The sequence below is a fragment of the Ptiloglossa arizonensis genome, chromosome 6 (genome assembly GCF_051014685.1).
Source record: "Ptiloglossa arizonensis isolate GNS036 chromosome 6, iyPtiAriz1_principal, whole genome shotgun sequence".
Classification (NCBI taxonomy): Eukaryota; Metazoa; Arthropoda; class Insecta; order Hymenoptera; family Colletidae; genus Ptiloglossa; species Ptiloglossa arizonensis.
Genome location: NC_135053.1, coordinates 25,675,000 through 25,695,859, shown reverse-complemented (window position 1 = coordinate 25,695,859; position 20,860 = coordinate 25,675,000). Strand labels below are relative to the sequence as shown.

Here is a 20,860-nt window from a genome sequence, read left to right as displayed (position 1 = left end):
ACCGTCTTTGGAGCTATCGCGTTCTTTTTCGCGAAAAAAAAAACCTTTCCGGAAATTACCTTCTCGTGCGGCAATAAAAATCAAGGTTGCGAATGTTTGTACATATACGGGGGATAAGCGAAATGAAATATATGCGCATTGTCAAAATCTTAATGGTTCCATTCCTGAAACATTATTCTACGAAAATATGCAATTGCGTAAATATTCACGGAATTAATTTTTTTTATTTCGCTTCGATAAAGTCCGACACTTTCGTACACGAAAAGAAACTTTCGAAGAATATACGTAGATAAGAAAAGCGTATTTAAACGCGTATGTAATCGCGATTATTATTAAAATTGCTCGACAAGGTTGCTCGATACTTTTTACGAATCTACCGAAAAAAGTAACGACATTCTTATTGCTGTCTGCCCAAACGGCCGGAACGTTGTTTTCACTGTAGGCGCTATTGAGAGTATCATTGTTCTGCAATGTCGTTACAATATACGCGTAGAAAATGATTAAGTCATGGAAATTGTGTAGCGCAAAAAGAAGCGATACTAAAAACGTCGAGGAATTTGTCAATCTTCGTCCTGTTGGTAGAAAATATCCAAAAAGTTTATTAGAAAAACATCCTACAAACGTGTAACGTGGAAGGAAATTTGTTACAATTGGAAACTTATTTACTAATATTTACGTAACGTGTTTCGCGAGCGAGAAAACATTTAATTTGAGCAAATAACTGGACAATTACTATTACATCTCGACATTGAGACTGATAACGCGAACGCGTTTGATATCGGCGTGTACGATATTCGAGAAGAAACTCTTGTAAATGCGTAATCCTCTGTAAATTTCTAATAACCGACTTACTGCGCATAAACTGTTTCTATCTTACGTCATCGATCTACGTAACAACTAATTAGAAAATTTCTTTTTCGCCGGATTCAATTTTGCCGTAAGTTTTGTGATCGTGTGTGAAGTTTCAGCGTTCAAAATGGAAAACCGGGAATGTTACCTATGCACGTTATCATCGCGATAAACGTAACGATAACGTTTAAATGATCGCTTAACGATCTAAAACGTTACAGCTATCGAAGTTCCGAATAAATTTAACGGAAGTGAGGAATGTTTTCTTTTCTTGGCATAAACTCTTACCGTTTCTTGGAAAGCAACGAAAGGAAAAGTGTAACGAATTCGTGTTGTTTAGATCTCTTAAATCGATACATGTCGCAAAGTCGGTATAACTGAATAAAACGGTAGATAATTATGCTTCGGAAGAAGATTAGCATTGGCAAGGTGAAGACGAAGCAAACCAGTATAGAAAATGCCATATCCAGCGGGGTAGGTTCTTACGGATTTGCATAACGGTAACGATCGTACTAACATAAGCTCACGTAACACTTGTTTCAGTACTGTTTTCTTACGAAGCTTTGATACGCAATAGCTCCAGCAGTTACAGACGGAAAGTGAAATGCGATTATACTGGCGAGAATGTACGGACTAGGGATGGAGAAATTACGTGCGTGAAAGGCCTTTGCCAATAAGTGCGGTTACTCGTACAAAATTGACGCAATATTTGCACTAAATGATCTATCTTTCTTGAAATAAGTAAGAAAAGTATATCTTAAATATATGTATATCATTTTCCTTTATTATAATGAGAAATTAAATTAAATTTAAAAATCATTGATACGTGCCGTTACACTCGCGTTGTACAAAAAAGATAATTCTATCGTTTAATGTTAGAGTTTGAAATGTTTAAATAATAAGCAATCCAACTGTAAGTATAATTAAAAACAGTACAAACGTAATAGAGCTTCGCACGAAAAATTTCATACGACAATGGTTTAGGAATTCATGGAAAGTTAATTTATAAAATGCACGTGGTGTTTAAACATTGTAGTTTACGGAAAAACTTGTACAATGTTTATTGTATCTGAGCATTCGAAAGTATTACCTAGGCGTTTAAAATTTGTTTATACTTAACGAAGAAGGAACGTGTTTTTTAAATACAAACGGGTAATTTCAAACTTATTCTCTACCAACAACTTGAACCTTAGCGTAAGCTCCTTTGCAACCACTACCCGAAAGTAATAAATTACGTTTTATTATGTTGATTTGATTTTGCGTAAGATTTAAATCACCGTTTCGCGCCACATCCGTTATACACATCTCTAGTGCCTGTTCGCTTAAAGGCGCGAAATGAACAACGGACATATCGATTTCTCTCGTGGTAAAAGTGTTGATAATTGCATTTTTACTGTCTATCAAATTCACCTCTCGCTCCAAAGAATCGTCCGAATCTTTTATGTTAAAAATGGCAAATACCGTAATACATTTGCCTTTGTTTTTGCTCAATTGATTTAATATACTAGCAAAAATATCTAAATTTTTCGTTTTTAAATTCTCAATAATTAGTAAATCGTAAGAATTCAACGAACTTAATACACTTTTATCTATACTGTCATTATACGATAGATCGTATATAATAATCTTTTCTGGATTTGGAAAATTTTGTTTAATAATTTCAACCGTATAAGATTTTCCAACACCTGTTCCACCTATAAGACATATGACCTTCAAATAATACATTTCCTCGAGTAAAGCGTAATTAATATTGGAAATTGCGTTTGTTTGTCCATATACTTTTTGTTGAATTTCGAGGCTAGCGTTTAAGAACAATGTACTACGGTTGCAAACTGAAATTGCAACGGGACTTGAAATTAGTGCAATTATTCCCAAAATAACTGGAAATATGCATAAACATATTAAGTTGCAACAACACTTATGTATTCCTTTTCTTGACGGGCCTTTTGTCTTAGGAACCAACGGTCTGAGCTTCTTTTTCACATCTTCGTAGGTATTTTTAGTCTTCTCTTTTGTAGTATCGTTTTGGTCTTTTTCAGTCTGTATTTCCACCGAGTTTTTAGATTCAGGACAAGGCATTTCCCTATTTTTATCAATTATATTAGTATTTGTCGATAGGCAGTTTGACAAAACTGTAGATTCCTTTACGCAATCCGCATTATCAATTTCCATATATTCTACTTCGTTCGACTTAACGTTCTGTACAAGTTTCGACGCTTGTATTATGTTACTGGTTTTATACAATGGCCAATCGGGGATTTTAAAAGTATTCGAATACGGTACCATTGTTTGCCATTCTTCATTACGTTCATTGTTAACGGTACGTACCACTTCCGATACTTTTACTTTCCTGAAATCGCAAGAAAATTTTAATTATTAGAGAGAAATCTATTTTTGTAATTTTATATTTCATTAGAGTTACACATTACATATTACATTAGAGTTTTACCTGGTGTTTCCAGTATGATCAAAAATTTGTTCGCAGCTATATTGTCTAATCAAGCCAGATGGGTTTCCAGAATAGGATTGTGTCATGCAAACTCGATGGGAAGATGGCAATTCGGAATAGCTAAAAGCTCTGGTCAATTTACAATCGGTATCCGAATCCAATAATTTCAATGTTGCAAAATGCTCTTCCATACTATTGAATAAAATTCAGAAAATCTTTTGCAATAACTGGCGACTGAAATATAACCTCCAAGTTCTATAGGTTTTTAATTCTTCGTTCGTTTTTACTTCAATTTAAAAGACATATATTTTTAAGTACGTATTAAAATAAAATATACCTTTAAGATTTTAACATTTAAATACTTTTAAATACAACTTTCAACTCAGCCGATAGCAAACGTTCAAATCGGTTTAAATCGCCGTTAACATTTGAAACACAGTCCCTCTAAAAAACGATGGGCAAATCAATTGTATTTACATTCTTTCTTTAAGAATACGTTTAACGTTGGATTAATTGCATCTAGGTGATCATTATTAGCGACGATGATTAATTATTTTACTTTAACAAGAATTACACAAGTTCTCTTTTTGTATTGTTTCCAGATAATTTAAACTGTTTACACGAAAGAAATATGATAATTTCAACTTTATATGTTACACGTGTTTTAACAAAAATCGTATTTTCGACGATAAATTACATTGGAATTATATTTTGATAAAGTCGCATTTGCCACATATGTATGTGTAGGTTATAAAGGAACATAAAAAATCTGTTTGCCGACAACACAAAATAAGTAACGTATTTGTATCAGTTTTACATGGAACGTCGATAGTTGAAGGATATCAGGGAAAAAGAAAGAATTTACAATTTATTATTTCAACGGAAACCTTGAAACAAATTGTTTTGTAACAATGGAATGTAAGTGAAAATATTAGAAAAATATAGAAAAAGTTAATTCTACGAGACGCCAGCCGGTAAACGTGTAATATGAAATCGGAAAATGATAACGTTCGGATCAAAACGTGAAATCTTGGCAAAATATGCACTAAATTGCGTTTATTGGTACAAAGAAAACGATTTCTTTCGATTTTTAGTAGTTTCGTTAATTAGTTTTACAAAGTTGTAACGATAAACGATATAATTGCTAAGAAACTTTTAGAAAAGTGCGCGCGATTCGATTCGTTCGTTCCGCCAGTCATGGTTCAAATTCCTGTGGTTCAAGCTCAGTTTCTGCTCGTGTATCGACGAGCGAACATTGGATGTTTCAGGTGTGTGACTAGTTTGTGTTATCGTGATGTGACATTCCTACAGTGAAAAGTAGTAAAAATGCAATCGAAACAACTGCTGATACGATGTCTTTGGCTTATGTCGATTCTCGTACTTGCTACCGCCAGAATCCACAAACTCGAAATACGGGTTAGTTCGACTTATTACGTTGCAATTACGCACGTATATTTACCAGTTATGGAATATTTTTTTTATCGGAGTTTCCTCGTTACGTCAATTACGTTTTACCGGTGAACGCAGTTAACCGTGTCACCTACTCCATTCAAGTTACGCGTAAACTGCAAATCTTTGAAAATGTTGTGCAACGAATTTTGTAAACGAACATATATTATACGTGGTACGCATCGTATCGACGTTTACTCTGCGAGCTACGTCTACCAGATCCGAATGTGGCCGTAAATACTGTAAACGTAATAGGTTTCCGTAAAGAATTCGATAAGTAAAGGGATGGGTGACGTATAGGTTATACGTCGATCGTGTTCCGAAAGAACATTTGCTTCCTCGTCGATTAGTCATAGGTCGCGAGACCTAGCCTTCTCGCTTGCTCTTACAAATTTTCCATGTTACAGAAAGACATACGGCGATACATTGCCCTTAGTACCTTTGGTTTCTACAAGGATGGTATTCTCAATGTAAATTTGTCGAATTTCAAGGCCGAACCTTTCGACGAGAATGCCGTGGTGAGTTATCGTAGCGTGGACGTTCGCGCAGTACTACGCGTCGTCCATTCACGGACACCTGTTTCCATTTTCCCTCATTCACACCACTGAATTGCCGCTAGGAAAGTACTCGAAACCATTCCTAAATACGCGTCTTTTCGAGTACCAACGTTTCGCGTACAGGTCGATCCAAAACTTCTCGTCGATTAAACAAACCATTGAACGTGGAGTCTATCTCAGCGGGAGTCGTCGTTCTCGAGATAATCGATTTTCAAAATACGTAGGGTGCGTGCGAACGTATCTAACTTGTTACTTTTTATGCCGCGTAATTATCGAGCGTAACGTTCGCGGGTTGCGAAACTACAATTCGATATTTAATTTTTATTTCTTTAATTTTCAAGACACCGAAAACACGCGAATTACTACTACATTCGTATACGTACCGTGCACGATACAGTAGAAATCTATATCGGAATCCGTTAATCCTGATACATGTATATCTAATTGTGCGTGTATCCCGTGTATTTTCAGAATCGATTTTCTCGAAAAACGAAGCCTCTTGGAAAACATTTTTATTTTAATATCGCAAAAAAAAGAAAAATTTAGACAAACTCGAACCAATCGATCGGTTTTATTTATTCGTTTCTCAAGATTTTTAAAAATATTTGTCCCTCTTATCTGTGTAACGTGTACTTTGTATTTTTCACGGTTCAGTTCGGGTTCAGTTTGGATCGAACGCTAAGCGATGCGATGAATCGGTATTTAGATAATCATCAAGAGAGATGCGTCCTACAAGACATTTCGAACGTCAGGACCGATCCCGAGCAGAGGGACGAGAACGCGGTCATATATTTCACGATGGACTTGAAAAAGAATTTGTAAGTATTGGCCACGCGGATGAATCATAGCGGCCGTTTACCTGTTTATCATTTTTATCGGGCTTCGCCCCGGTGTGAAGCTAACGTCACGGATAAAAACGTGTTTCAGGTTGAAAGTGAACTGCAGTCAGAACGTGCACACCGCGCATATCTACAAAGATGCCGGCAAGGTGCTAGTTTTTCGAGCAAAGAGAGACTCTCTACCGGCCAGGTTTAGCGATACTGTTCTTTTTCCACGAAGAAAACGCTATACCTCGCACGGTGTGTCAGATCATTACAATCATCTTTATTTTCCGTCCGTATCGTTCCGCGAAATTGCATTCGATTGCAATTACCTTTAATGGATATTTTACGATTACGTGTTTTAAATACCGACTATTATTCGCGAATACGAACGCCGATGCGAATCGACCGGTTCTCTGGTTGTTGGGTTTTGGAAAATATTCTCTCGTTTTGCATTATACGAACAGGGAGAAGCACGTCGCTGTAAACGATGAACGAGACTAACGAAGGGGGCAAGGGTGTAACGCGTCGGCGTAGTGAGCTTTTCATTTTGGCAAGTGGCCAAACACAGGAAGCTGACGCGCGATAGACCGAGTGGAATGGGCGTCACGTGTTACTTCATGACACGTTGAAGCTTCCGCAAGTTTGTTAATCGAATGTTACGATGATTCACGCATCACTTGGATTCGGTTATTTCGGATACGCGTACCACGGTTACCACCGTTACTCGCAATACCGAGTCCGTTTCATCTGAGAAATGACCGTGTAAATTTCCAATCCGAGAATACCTCGTCGTTCTCTACGTCGATCAGAGTCGATACGCGTACATTTTTTTTCGTCGTGGAAGTTGATCGTCGCTCGACTCGTTACTGTTTGCTCGAATTATCGAGCATAACGCACGAAATAAATCGATAAAAAAAACAAACAAACGATCGAGCGGTACGTTATTGGACCGGGCAATCTGCGAATGCTTATCAGCGTCGGTTTGGACAGTACTTTAAAAATAAACGTTGCTGCATCCGTGAGTTATTTTTAACGCGGTCCGTTACTAACATTAGAAACTCGCTGTTCGAACGTAACAGGGAGTAACAGGTGGAAAATGAAAAGTTGGCACGAACCACATCGGTCGCGACCTTAGAACGTGGTTATTAATCTTTCTTTTACGAACAAATTTCACCACCCTCGTTCGTAATACGCATATTGTTCATATTTTTCCACGGTAACGATAAACCTTGGGAACAATTTTCCTCCGTAGATGCGAAAGAATTTCCAATCGAGATTATACAAGAGAACTTGCCTTGAACTTTTATCGTTTGGCTTTACATCGATACTATGAACTATGAAACGCCGTCGTTCTGTTTTATTGACGTCACTGGTGTGCGTATACACACATCGATTTATATATATATATATAAATATATATACATATATATAAAAAATGTATACACATCGTGTGACATTCAATGCGTATAATTGATTGCTCGGCGACGATGTAGGGAGAAATATACAGAGAACGAGCAGCGTTGCAAATTATTTTAACGCGAGATGAATTTTGACTTTTCAATACTACGCGAAACGATACAATTTATGCAACTAACGGTAAAAATTGAGACCGTACGATGCGCCCGTGTTTGGACGGTGTTTCAAGCAGGTAACATTACCCGTTTCTGCTACTGTTCAAATTGCGATACGTTCGTTTGTTGCAACATTGAGCATATCGGCGAGTGTTTCGCGCGATCCGTGGAACTAAATACGAATGTGATCGATATCTTACGGAATGTGAACGCGAAGCGACATCGGTGATCGAACACCACCAGAATGAGAGACGCTATAATTAACACGAGTCGTCCTCAATCTTATAAATAACTCGAAACTCAAGTATTTTTGAGGGTCCGGTTAGGTAACTATCTTCTAGAGAAGTACATTTTATGTCAATGATCTTTCAACCGGATTCTATTGCAAACAATATTCGAACCGCTTAATAGTCTAGGATGACTCATGGACGAACCGCGACTCGTTACGTATCTCCGGCACGCTCGTTAAAATGTAATTCTCGACGATAAAAGAAACTTATCCTTCGCAGGTGTCGAGAAATCTATTGTCGATGATCAATTCGAGTCCAGGTCGGAAGGTGACGTTTGCTCCGGTTTGACGCTTCCGATGAAATCGCAAACCGTGAAAGGAGAAAAATATTACAATACAAGTTTCAGTATGTACGTCGCCAGCGAAGAGGAAGAGGGTCTTTATAGTCTTTACTTTCACAATTGTCCAAACTATAAATACGGTTCTCAGATCGCGCTGGATTTCACGGTAAGATACTTGTTTTTCAAAAGAGATTTTAACGACCGTATCTTCCAGGTGTTTTTACAGACGTTCGTCAGGATATTGTTCGTAATTTAATAATTTACAGATACAAATATCGGAGGCCAATAGCGGAAATTATTTGAGCGCGGGTGAAATGCCTCTACCGGCTCTCTACTTTATGATGGCACTTTTATTCTTGCTGTCGGGTTGTTTCTGGGTATTTATACTTAAGAAGAGCAAGTAAGCGCATCGTTAAAATTTCTCTCGGATATTTTTCACCGACGTACTTTTTCTGTACCGTGTTTATTTTAAATCGTTCAGGCATCCCGTTTTCAAGATCCACTATCTAATGGCAGTCCTGGTGTACTTGAAATCGTTGTCGCTACTCTTCCACGGGATCAATTATCATTTTATTCAAACGAAAGGCGAACACGTGGCTGCTTGGGCGATTTTGTATTATATCACGCATTTACTGAAAGGAGCCGTGCTTTTCATCACCATCGTTCTCGTTGGCACCGGTTGGACGTTCGTTAAACACATTCTAGCCGACAAGGATAAAAAAGTCTTCATGATCGTGATACCGTTACAAGTTAGCGACAAAATACGTTTGCAGAAATTCGCCTTGAGGGAAACACTTTGATAAGAAACTCTTATTCGACAGGTATTAGCAAACGTAGTAGAAATAATAATCGAGGAGAGCGAGGAAGGGGACATCGAGCACAAGACGTGGCGAGACATTTTCATTCTCGTCGACTTACTTTGCTGCGGTGCCATTCTATTTCCAGTAGTTTGGAGTATCAAGCACCTAGAGAGAGCTGCACACACGGACGGCAAGGCAGCTGTGAACTTACGCAAGCTCAAGCTTTTTAGGCATTTCTATATCATGATAGTTTGTTACATTTACTTCACGAGAATCATAATGTACTTACTCAAGGTACAATCACTTATTTAATCGCGATGTTCGAGTTTCGAACCGTACTCGGTTCAAACGGTCAATTTTACCGTGTATCGTTCTCGTAGATCACGGTACCTTTTCAATACGAGTGGCTGGACCAGATGTTCCGAGAAATGGCCACTTACGTCTTTTTCGTTCTTACCGGATACAAGTTCCGACCAGCCTCCGCAAATCCGTACTTCACTTCAACGAACGACAAGACGATCCATGCCGACGAGGACGACGAAATAGAAGTCGTGTGAGTATTCGATCTGTTTTCGATTTTCTCCATTTTTTTTTATTTTTTTTTTTTTATCACAAAACGTAACACTGTTCGTTATTTTCGATACATTTAAGAAACACCCTTCTATTAGTTACCCGTTCATTGCTTTTCAGTTGATCGTAACGTATTTTATCCAGTTCTAATGTGACGATCTCAGTCTCTTTTCCAGTGTTTCCGGAGGCAGCGGCATCACGGAGGGTCTGAGCAAAGTTAGCAAAGTTCCAAAAGTTTTGAGGCCCGCGACCGCGGACGTTCCATCCACCCAGGAAGAGAGGGACTCCTTGTTCACTAAAACAGAACCTACTCACGAGTACGATTGAATGGAATAGAAATTCTTCGTAATATATCGATTTCAGTGTGGACGTAAGCGAGTAAGACTCGTTTTTCCGTCATGTGATATTTGGAAATAGTACTAAATAGCGGTCGGAACAACATCCAATGCAAAAAATGACAAAACGCGTTCGAACAAAAAGGGGAACGCACGATTGCTGTGGATAACCTTAATATCGCTCTCTGGATCTGTCTTGTATCGTTTCGATGAAGCAGATAAGCCAATACTTTACTTATTAAACGATCGTTCGTTGTGTTTTACTTCTACTCCAAAATTACGATAAATATTTTTAAGTCGTCTTTATTTTGTACTTCGTCTTATCGGAGGCGTCCCTTATCGTCGCTCAACACCGAAACTTTCATTTTTTGTCATCCACTTGTTTCCCTGCACGTCACCATTATCACGCGACGCACTTAATACCGAGTATTTTATTCGAGTCTCGAGACGTAATTAAACTCGGACATTGGAGTTTAGTATAATCTATAATTATCGGTAGAAAGTTGTCATAGATATTGAACAAAATTAATCTAGAGGACGGTTCGAAGAGTCGAATGTTTTGAAAACGCAGTGTTAAGCGTTTGCACGTTTTAGGGGCGAACTTAAAAATGCAGGCCCGACAACAAGAAATTTACGTTTTGATACGCATCTTGTCGTAGTTGGTTTTTCTTAGGCATTTAGAAAAACGGTGAGACATTTCCATTTGTCTTTTCACGTGTCACGGTTAGTTTTCTGGAAACGGAGACCTCGGTCCGCGACGGTTTAGTAATTTTGTGATAAGCGATACACCAACCTCGGTGTATCACGATCCATTTTTGTAAAGCACTTGGTAATTTTTTTCTCTAGAAGTAATTCTGTTTTTAGGTGAAAACGAAAAGGTAATAAGTTTTACAGGCGTTTAACGTGTCCCGTTACGTAATGCCAAACTATGGTTATCGCCAATATTACTACTTCTGTACACGCGTTATCATAATTATTGTTACATGTGTTACTATTAATATTTTATTGTGTATAATAAAAGGGACGCGTTAGAAAATCAAGTTGGAATAATAAAGCGGATATTTTTATGAAATCTCTCGTCTCCCTTGGAATGCATCGATTCCCTGATACCGAACGATCGATTCGAATGTCGTCCTATCGCACGAGTATGAATTTGTCTCGATTCTTTTCGAATTCGAACGAAAAAATAAGCGTTGCGCTCCAACAATTCCATAGATTTCTTGGCCCTTAGATATACAGTATTTAAGTATTGTTGCTTAAAATTTATAGAATACATACGATCTATTAATACAAAAGATGTTTCTCGTATCACTGAATCACCTCCCCGAGAAGGCACCCCCTCTTCCTCGAGAGTCGTGTAACGATTCGGACCGAATACCGAAATTTATTTAAAAATCATACTCGCTTTGCGAGCGGTACTTTGATTTCGCAACGGTAACGATCGTTTCTGGGCGACATTTATTATCGCGTACACGCGATAGTGCTGTTTGTATCGGAAGATTACGGCTGAGAAGATTGTTCTAGTCTTAAAGAAAGATGGGCGTGTGTTGCGAGAGATCCATTTAGTTCGAACGTTTGTTTCGTTTCGCGTGTAGTTTGGCAGTTGGACGAAGTAACTTTTCTACGGTTCTCCCGATTGGTGCTCGCTCGATGTCGCGTTGTCTTTCGTTAAAAATCGTAAAGGATATGTTTAAAAGACGTGTTGCTCAAAGGGTCAAAGTTTGTAGGGTAAATTCACTCCTTGAATTCGAGTCTTTTTCCGGCAAAAAAAAAAAAAAAAAAGAAAAAAGAAAAGTACACGGCCCTCGATTGTTATTGTTCCACGAATTCGCAGTTTCGGAAAAATCGACATTTCGCGAACGTTCCTTGTGTTCTCGTATCGACAAGCTGGCGTCGGATCGTAACCTACCTCATGGGGGTCTGGATAATGAATTGCTCGACATAGACGTTCTTGGGTGGGAAACGGGGAAGCGCAATGGAGCTCGAATGATCTATACTTTCTAGGCATCGTAAAGTGCATTTAAACGAAGACGTTCGCATTCTTGGTCGTCGTTAACGGGTCCTCGAACGTTCGTGCGAATATTCCGATTACTATTATTTCTTCGCCCTTCTTCCCCAGAAACATTTCATAATACCTCTAATCCGCTCTTCTGCATTCTAAATTGTTCGTATACGTACGTATGCAAGGTCGTCGTTAGCCCTAAGCCCTAAACGGTCACCTACCGTAAATTCTTGTTTCATCTGTACAAGATTATACGTTTACCGTCACGAAACGTGACGTAAAAATGTTACTCCGCGTGCATCGTTTGTCGCTTCTACATTTTTTTTTAACGGCGAATATTAAAAACGTTTCTCTCCCGTACTCGAAAATTCAATTGTCGCGCGAAAAGAAAGCCGTATCTGATTACGTTTTTCTTTCTATCGTGTACGATTATAAATAAATCATATCGACTCGCACAGTAATCAAATTCTTCTGTTTCGTATTTTGCGTCGTATGTATTTTTTCCGTCAAAAATACATAAGCTGTTTGCTGACAAATTTTACCTTTTCATAATTATGGAGATATTCTTTTCGAAATGAAATTAATAAAAGAATTGGGAGGTATTTCCAAACGAAATTATTTGTTTGCGATTCCGTGTAACGATCGAACGAAAAAGTCGTCGATCAAGGAACGGTTGGGGGTTCGGTAAACGCGAAGGATGAAAGTTTGGTAAGTTTCGCGATAGATTCGGCCTTATCTCGAGGGATGTTGTTATTCCGGACCAAGGAATGTCCATCGATCTACCGATATGTACAAGGGTGATTACGAGGTTCCGCAAAGGGAATGTAATTCGCTTGTGCAGGGTGCACGTCGAACGAACGAACGAACGAACGAACGAAATAAATCGAGGAACGTATTTCGGTCACGTGTGTTCGATTAAGCCGAATTCTCGATGGAAGACGAGGCGAACCGAAAGAGCGCTGGTGCACATTCTTCCGAGACGTTGAGCAACCCCGAGCCGCACGGCACACGTTTCCGCGGCTCTCTCGATTATTGCCTTCCTCCCTTAGATTCCATCAAACGTTTCCGTTCCGTTGTACCACGTATCCCGGAGCATGCGTCTCGGCGTCCCGCCGTCCGGCCGACGTGCCCACGGAACTGGCCGCGAAATTCTCCAGTCGGCGTCGCGACGCGCTTCAAACGTCTTTCCGCTCGTGTCGTACTTTCCTCGAGCGAACTCGAAATCGGCGCGAAACAGAAACGAACTCGAAGAAACTTCGATTCGCGATTGATTCCTCCTCGCCACGTTTACGAGGTATACACGATCCGCGCGAGCGAAGCGGAGCCCTGCTCTCAGAGGTACGTCCAATTATCTTACGAACAATATTCCCTCCGATCGGAGGAAATACGTTTCCTCGACCGTTTGTTACGGAGCTCGCGTCGTACGATAATAGCGAAGAGGGACTCGTTTGCGTCGTTTCTTTCGAGAAACGGGAACAATTTTATTCCAGCGAAAGAATCAACGAACAAATCAACGGACGGTTGAATTTGTGTTTCTCGTTGCGACGTACCGTTTCGTTCCGTGCGTCGAGTTTTAATTTTCGTTCAACGAGCAGGGGACAAAAACTTGTTTATTCTTTCGTCGTTGTTCGAAACTTTTACACGGATACAAATTTTCCTCGTTTCCGTTTTCTTTCGCCGGTGCAGCTACGCAGTTTGAATTTTTTCGTCGGGAGTAGATTCTACCGTGCTCTGCTCGCTGGAATCTTCTTTCCGTGTTCGTTCGTAGCGTTTCTCGACCAGAGTATCGTGACATTCCGAGAGCTTATTTCGGAATCGTATTCGATGGATCTGGACCGGTGTTAGAACGATTTTGCAGAGGAACGATTCCATTTTCGATCGACCGGTGTATTTTTCCGGACCGTATCTTCGTTTGCAGTCTCTTTAGCGAGTGTCGATGTTTCCGCGTTAGGATTTTATCGATATTAGAGCGAAGGTACTCGATCTTATCGTATCTTGTTACGGGTTCGTTGTTCGAAAGCACTCGGGGGAAAGGGGCGAGTGGTTTTCTTTCTCGTGCGATTTACGCGTACTTGGTTTCGTTAGTCTCCGTGCACCGTTAATTCCAACAAATGGAACGGATTCGGTCGCGTAGCTCGCGCGGAATACCCAAAGGTGGGAGAATTAGCGAGACTCGGCTCGTTGAAACCGATCGTTTGCATCCGTATCGGCAGCTGTTGCAAAATCGGATTTTCATCGGACGATCCAGTGTCTCGAGTTTTCGGTACGCGTTACCCCTGAACGTTGGAACCGGCGCCGATGCAACAGTTCTCGCGTAGCTTGCACGCGATTCCGCGTTCAGCCGTCTCGACTTTGAAAGTCGAGAGAACCGCGAGGTTTCGATCCGCGCGATAGCGACGATTCACGTCGGTCCCTTTCGATCGTTCGACATCGGTTCGCAACCACCGGAGGACACTCTCTGGAATTACTCCTCGGTTCTACGGTCGATAGCTCGGCTCCGACGACACGTCGTCCTGGTAGTTAAGGACGAACGAATCTCTTGTTCAAACACGACCGGATTAAACGGCGGAATATAATTTACGAAAGGGACGAACGGCGAACGGGTACCAGATGGGTCTCCCGGAGCAGAACGAAGAGTTATTACGGGTCTTTCTGGCACACGGAGCATCGTGCACGTCGAACGATAATAAACATCCGTGCAAATCGATAACAAAGCATGTTCCACTTATAAGAATGTCGCGAGTATCCGATGTCCCGACCTCGGGGTACCCTCCTAACGGAATCGGAACTTCGTTGGGCAAGTTTCCGAGCAAAGTTACGCCAACTGGACGCGTCGTCGATTTTTTGCGGAATTCCAAGAACGGGGTATCGTTTTTCGTAGCCCGTAGGTGCGATCCCGTCTCGGCTCGAGAAGCGATCTCCGCGCGTCACCGAGCCTTCGAGGGGAAAGAAGTCGATCGATTCGCGAGTAAATCGGGCTACCGGCTGCAGGATCTCGACTTTAATGTTCGCGTTATCGATGACGTTCCACCGCTCGGCGAAACAACCCGATCCCGCGGCGTCGTTACGACCTCATTTGGAATCTATTCACGAGTCGCGTATCCGAGAAAAAAGGAAAAAAACACGCACGCACGGGTAAGCGTGAGCGCTCGCTCGCTCGCGCGCGCACGGGCGCTCACGGGCGCTCACGCACGCACACAGTGCGGGTTCCCGTCGAACTTAAATTAAAAATGTTGCACGCGCGACGTGAGGCGAATAATCGAATCGAATCACCTCCAGCCCCTCCAGCTTTCCGTCCTCCCACCGATCGGCGAACGCACGATATCTCGAGCATCGATTTCCTCCAGGAACGGAAACCGATGTACGGACAAAGTCCCACGGAAACTTTCCCTCCATGTACGCGTTCTTTATCGCGTTTGCAAAGGTAACGGTAACGCGACCGGATCTACCCTCGCGCCGTTAACGAAAACAAGAATTTCCCAGAGTACGTTCGAAAAATGTTCCATCGGGCACCGCCGGTTTCGAGCTCGCGCAAAGATCGAAACGGACCCGGTCCACTCGGACGATATCCTCTCTGCGTAAAATGCGGGGGGAAAGTTGCGCGTAAACGATCGAACACCGGACCACTCGAGGAAAAAGGACACGGACCGGCGAGATTAACGACCGGTCGGTTTTTCGATGCGTCACTGCCAGAGCACGGCTCTCGTCCCGATGCTCGAGATTCCGTTTCTCGTTGGTCGATCTCGCGATAGAATTACAATCTCGCGTAAAATTAAGAGCTCCACGGGGCTGCGCGATATCAACGGATAAAAATCTAGGTCCTTGTTCGACGATCGCGTCCATCCGGAGCGGTTCGGTCTCCCGATCGGAACGAGCGGTAACGATCGTGGGAGATTTCGTCGCGAGGATCTCGTTTGAAAATGATAACCTTGCCGGTCGACTCTGTTAATTTTCTTCCAACCGTCTCCACGGAGAGAATTCTCTCGCGGTACGGTCGATACGGTTAGGCGAAGGTCTACGTGCTAATTCCGAGCGGTCGGTCCAAAGATCGGATTGGGATCTCTCGGATGGTCCCGAGGAATACATTCGGAACCCATTACCCGTTGCCCGTTCCCGCCTACCCGGGAGAATCCTTTTACACGGGAAAATCTACTCGGACTGTTGCGTTTTCCAGCTGGTTCTCCGGAAAGCGTTCGCGCCGATTATTAAGAGAACGCAGCAAGAACGCGATTCCCTTCCGTTCGGGAGAATCTCTCCACGTGCCGTAACTTTCGGATCGTATTAGCTCGATGGTATCGAATCCCCGAGTTCGGTTTGCTCCAGATTACGCTACGAACGTGATCGAATTAATTTCTGATTTCATCCAAGTCACGTGTTATCCGGGTGGAATTATACTCGCAGTATGCCGACACGTAGTAATTCTGGAACCAACGCGTCCCTCGGATACTCTTTCCTCGTCGACGCGTAAACTTACGGAGGAGTTGCCGATCGAATTGCTCGCGGAACGGTCTTCTTTGGGAATCGATACCGAGGAAACCGGTCGTCGACTCGTTTCGGACCGAGCGCGATATCGACCGATAAAAAACGCGACACGCGACTCGCATCGCGCAACCAGCGAACAGATTCCGATCGTTGTCACCGAGGCAACGAATCGTCAAAGTCGAAAAGAGGTCGCTCGCCAGCGGTTGCGCGAAGAACGAACCTGGAACCACGGTTGATCGCTGCGATCGAGGATACCTCGACGAATCCGGCGACCTTTCAGACCGAGTTTCGTCGAACGACGTCGAGGATTCGAAAAACGAGACTCCAAAGAGTCGCCGGATGAAAGGTTACGGTCGGTGATCCCGTTTCGTTAACCGTCGTTCGTAGAACGTAATTCACCGTGGTGCATTTCCCGCGAACGCGACGTCCCCTTCTCGTATTTGGATACTACGAGAGAAACAACGTCGAAAGCAACCGAGAACCAGCCGGAGGAGAGGTCGGTTTTACATTTCCGAGTAGACGTTTCGTTTTACGAAGTTAAAGAATCGTCGACGGACGACGCGCAAAGGGAACAAGTCTCTCGATGCTTCCACGGTGGTTATTCGGAATTTTAAAACAAACGCGCGGCGAAAGTACCCGCGTTTCTTAATCGCTTCGTTCCGATCTCGGCCTCGCCCTCGCCATCGCCCTCGCCCTCGCCCTCGCCCTCGCTCTCGTCCTCCTTCGGTACGATTAATTTAGGAGATTGCAACGAGATCGCAACGAGAGCGTAACGAGCGCGTACCGCTTCAAGGACATTTTTCGCGTTACACGGAACCATTACCCGAAACCAATTTCCATTCTTAACTTTCGATAAATTTTCCGTAACGGAGGCTCGTAGAAACGAGAGGTCCACTTCCTCGAACAATTTCGAAGCCGTGGTTCGTTTCCGGTTTGCAAACGCGCGAAACGAACGGTACGATCGACGACGAAAGCAAAATCTGGTAACGAATCGCGTAAAATTGCCTTACCCCTTATTCGGTTCCGCGATGGCAATTTAGGTTATCCGTTCCGAACTACTCGAAGCTCTATTACGTTAAATCGAAAAAACTACTCCGGCTTCCGCGCCCCGGGAATCCTCGATAAACTTTCCCATTTTTTATTTCGAATTTACGGCGGACCCTTTTTGCTCCCTCCCTTTCCCCGGGTGCCTTGAACCGACCCTTGCGCGAACTTACGGGAGCACTGGGATAAAGCCGACGCAAACAACGACCACATTTATTTTGGAGCGAGCTCGTTGTTATTTTCGTCGAACGAGGAGGATCCTCGGCTACGAGAGTATCGCCTCGAAATGTGCCAATTTCGCGTCGCGGAGTTTTCTCGAACGACGAACGATTTCCTCGATATCGTGGTTATTTTTACTCGCGTTATCGCCACGGAAATATATTTCCGATCTGACCACCGTTGCCGATAATTCTCGCTCTTAAGGGGGCAATAATCCGTAGATTCGACCGCGTCGTTCGACGATTTACCTACTCCTTTCGAACGATATCGAGTCTCGGCGACGGCACTTCGCGAAACGCTCGAGAGGGAAACATCGCGGACGTTGCCGCAATTTTTATTCGAGGCGATTCTACGAATCGGAAGATTCGACGTATCGCGAAGCGTTGACGGAAACACGTACCTAGTCATCGAGAATCGTTTCCCTCGGTTTCGATCGTAAACCTTCGGGACGATCGCGACGCGGTATACGTTAAATCGTGCGACGACACATTCGCGAGGAAAAAATTACCGCTTCGTCGTGGAAGAAATTTCCCTCGCGTGCCGCTTATCAAGGAAGATTCGATAAAGTCGAATCGAGCGTTGCTCGAGAAACACTTTTCCATTTTCCGCGCCGTTTCGTCGATCTTCGTGTAGGTGGGTACCATCGCGAAATGGAAGGGATCGATCGTTCTTCGTGGTTCGCGAGACGGTGGTAATCGATCGAAAAAAAGCGATCGTTTTCACGGTGAGAAACGGTACTCGGTTTCCATACGCCGTCTAGGGAACGTATTCCGTCGACGGTAGCGAATTTCCAACGCACGGAAGAATTATGTCCATCGTGCGACGAGGATTACGAACCCGGATCTCCATCAGGATCTTCTTTCGCGAGACCGCGTTCGGACGGAAGACGAGGGAACGGGTCGGTCGAAGTTTCTCGGTCCGAGTAATTCGACAAAAGCGCTTTTCAGCGTCGTCGATGAATCCGGCGACAAATTGCGACCACTTGGATTCCGTCGGCCAGAAAGTCGTTAAAGTTAATTATCGCGTGTCTCGTTTCGCGATGATCGGCGCGCTCGGGCCGTTCGTTCAAAGGAAAGCGTCGAGTTAATTACGCAGTATCGGGAGATTCTGCTCGATCCGTGGAACGCGATCCGTTTGGTCGGTACATCGCGTTCGCGTACCACCGAGGAAACCTTCCCCGGCATCGATCCGCGCTTCGGTGTATCCTCTGTGGTACGAGCACCGAGTCGTCGATTCGTTAATCGGGTTGTTCGCTTCTTTCGTTGTTTCGGAAAGTTTCGATTAATCGTCTACCGGGTGAACGGAACGGAACAGGTGTACGTTCGAAAGTTTGCCGTTTGTTCGGCTCGAGGCGCGGCTAGGCGCGGCTAGGCGCGGCTAGGCGGGTTTTACTTTGCCGAGAACTTCGACTCGGAACGACGAAGAAGGCGTACACCGGGGGATGTATTGTATTTTGGTTAGAGGGCGCGAACGCGCAATACGCGGACCGAGATTCGAGCCACGGAGTCGCAGCTGTTGACTAAATACGGCGACAAGATTTGCGAGGAAAACTCGAACCGTCTCGACGCGCACGTAGCCGCGGAAACTGACAACTTTTTCTCGCGCTGGAAACTTTTACACCGCGTGGTGACTTTTCGCGACGGTGACGTTCGACGATACGAATCCCCGTTAATCCTTCGATCGCCTCTAGAAAGACAAACTCGCCCGATCCCGCGAATTCCTCCATCGAAAGATTACGTTTCAATTTTCTTCCACGACTCGCGCGACTGATCGTTTCGATACTTTAATTTCGGTTCTCCTTATCGCCGAGGTATTTCTACCATTCGATCGCGCGCGCCGAGTTTTGATCCGAAAGTTTTCAACCGAGAAGTTACATTTCACGCGCTACTTTCGATCGAACCGACGTTTGAAATTCGAGCGGCCGAAAGCGGTAGCAACGATTACGAGCGATCGATAGCTCGCCGGTGAGAAGAATCTTCGGAGAGGATCTTTCGTTTGCCTCGAATCTCGTCGACGAATCCAGACTTTCTTACGGTTTCTTTTACGATCCTCGACCGTCGATTTTCATCGTTCCCCGAAGCGGTCGGATCGAGAGCGAAACGGAAGAATACCGAACGGACGATTTACCAAAGTTCGTCTTCTCTTCTCGTTAAACTTTTGAAAAAATACCCCGCGGAAACACCGATCGTAAATCTTTGGAAACGTCGACGAGCCAACTGTGCGAGCAAACGCGAACTCCCGACTTGCGAAACGAAATTTTCACCGATCGAGAGCAAACTCGATCCGACCGTCTTTGGGGGCCGTTACGGCGATAAAGATCGAAAGTAAGTCGAAAGTGGTTTGCGGCAGCGCAAAAAAGGGCCCTTTCGACGCAGTGTCGTCGGGCATGGAATCGGTCCCGCGGTTTGGCAAGTGAAATTTCATTTTTTCGAAAATATTTTTAAGAAACGTTCGGGTCGAGCAAAGTCGGCCACGTGTGTTCGATGTACGGGGAATTCGTAGCCGAAATACACCGACCGTTCGGAAAGTATTCCGTGAACGCCACCGTAGCGAGTTTGAAAATATTCCGCGAGCGTCGTCGCGCTTTCCCGAGGAAATCCAGAGTTCGTGCTCGGAAACGTTGAAACAAGAAAATTTCCGAGAAATCCGAAGTTACGATAATTCGCGATTTCGCTTTGTGTACGCGAACTACGGGCCAGGATTCCGAACGGTAATCGTCGCAGTGGTGCGTTATTCCTGAAATCTGCCGCATCCGTGCGAGCCGAGATCAAAGTAGATGCGAACAGGCGGAATCTTAAATACGTCGGAGTCGAGCGTAGGAATGTTCAGCGATGTCAAAGGAGAGGTGTCGACCTCGTAACGGTTCCCTGGCAGCAGGATATTGCCTCGATCGGTCATCCTTGGGCCGGATGACGGTTTAATTGCGTGCGCGAGTTTACTCGAACGTAGCCGCGAACCGGGAACACGGTGTCCCATCGACGACTCCGTATCTCGGACCATGGCTCGTCCGGACGCGAGCCGAGTTTACCTTGTTTATCTTGTACGCGCGAAAGGAGAACGGGTCGTAGGAAACGTTTGTTTTCTCGCGAGGAAACTTTGTTATTACCCGAACCGTGAACCTTATCCGTTTCCATCTGCG

At 43.6% G+C, this 20,860-nt stretch overlaps 2 protein-coding genes across 9 annotated transcripts in view; one reads left to right on the top strand and one right to left on the bottom strand.

Moving 5' to 3' along the window:
• Window positions 1-20,860, bottom strand: part of LOC143148479 (uncharacterized) — a 91,334-nt gene that overhangs the window by 160 nt on the left and 70,314 nt on the right. The window contains exons 1-3 of one of the 7 annotated variants that reach the window (XM_076314865.1): window positions 4,758-5,571; window positions 3,299-3,490; window positions 1,667-3,199 (exon numbers count right to left, since the gene is read on the bottom strand). In XM_076314865.1, the coding sequence (XP_076170980.1) occupies window positions 2,014-3,199; window positions 3,299-3,489 (1,377 nt within the window). In that variant the 5' untranslated portion in view covers window position 3,490; window positions 4,758-5,571 and the 3' untranslated portion in view covers window positions 1,667-2,013. Of the gene's footprint in view, window positions 1-59; window positions 3,200-3,298; window positions 3,607-3,635; window positions 4,205-4,757; window positions 5,572-20,860 lie in introns of those variants that run through there. The other 6 variants (XM_076314864.1, XM_076314863.1, XM_076314862.1 and 3 more) reach the window with 6 other exon arrangements.
• On the top strand, window positions 4,520-11,046 carry LOC143148476 (protein GPR107). Of its 2 annotated transcripts, none has more exons than XM_076314851.1 (10): window positions 4,520-4,714; window positions 5,155-5,265; window positions 5,959-6,122; window positions 6,232-6,383; window positions 8,209-8,435; window positions 8,536-8,669; window positions 8,751-9,018; window positions 9,091-9,363; window positions 9,450-9,622; window positions 9,816-11,046. In XM_076314851.1, the coding sequence occupies exons 1-10, from the start codon at window positions 4,625-4,627 to the stop codon at window positions 9,964-9,966; spliced, it is 1,743 nt and encodes a 580-aa protein (XP_076170966.1). In that variant the 5' UTR covers window positions 4,520-4,624; the 3' UTR covers window positions 9,967-11,046. The 2 variants fall into 2 exon arrangements, with proteins under 2 accessions (XP_076170966.1, XP_076170965.1); XM_076314850.1 differs by having other exon boundaries at window positions 9,804-11,046.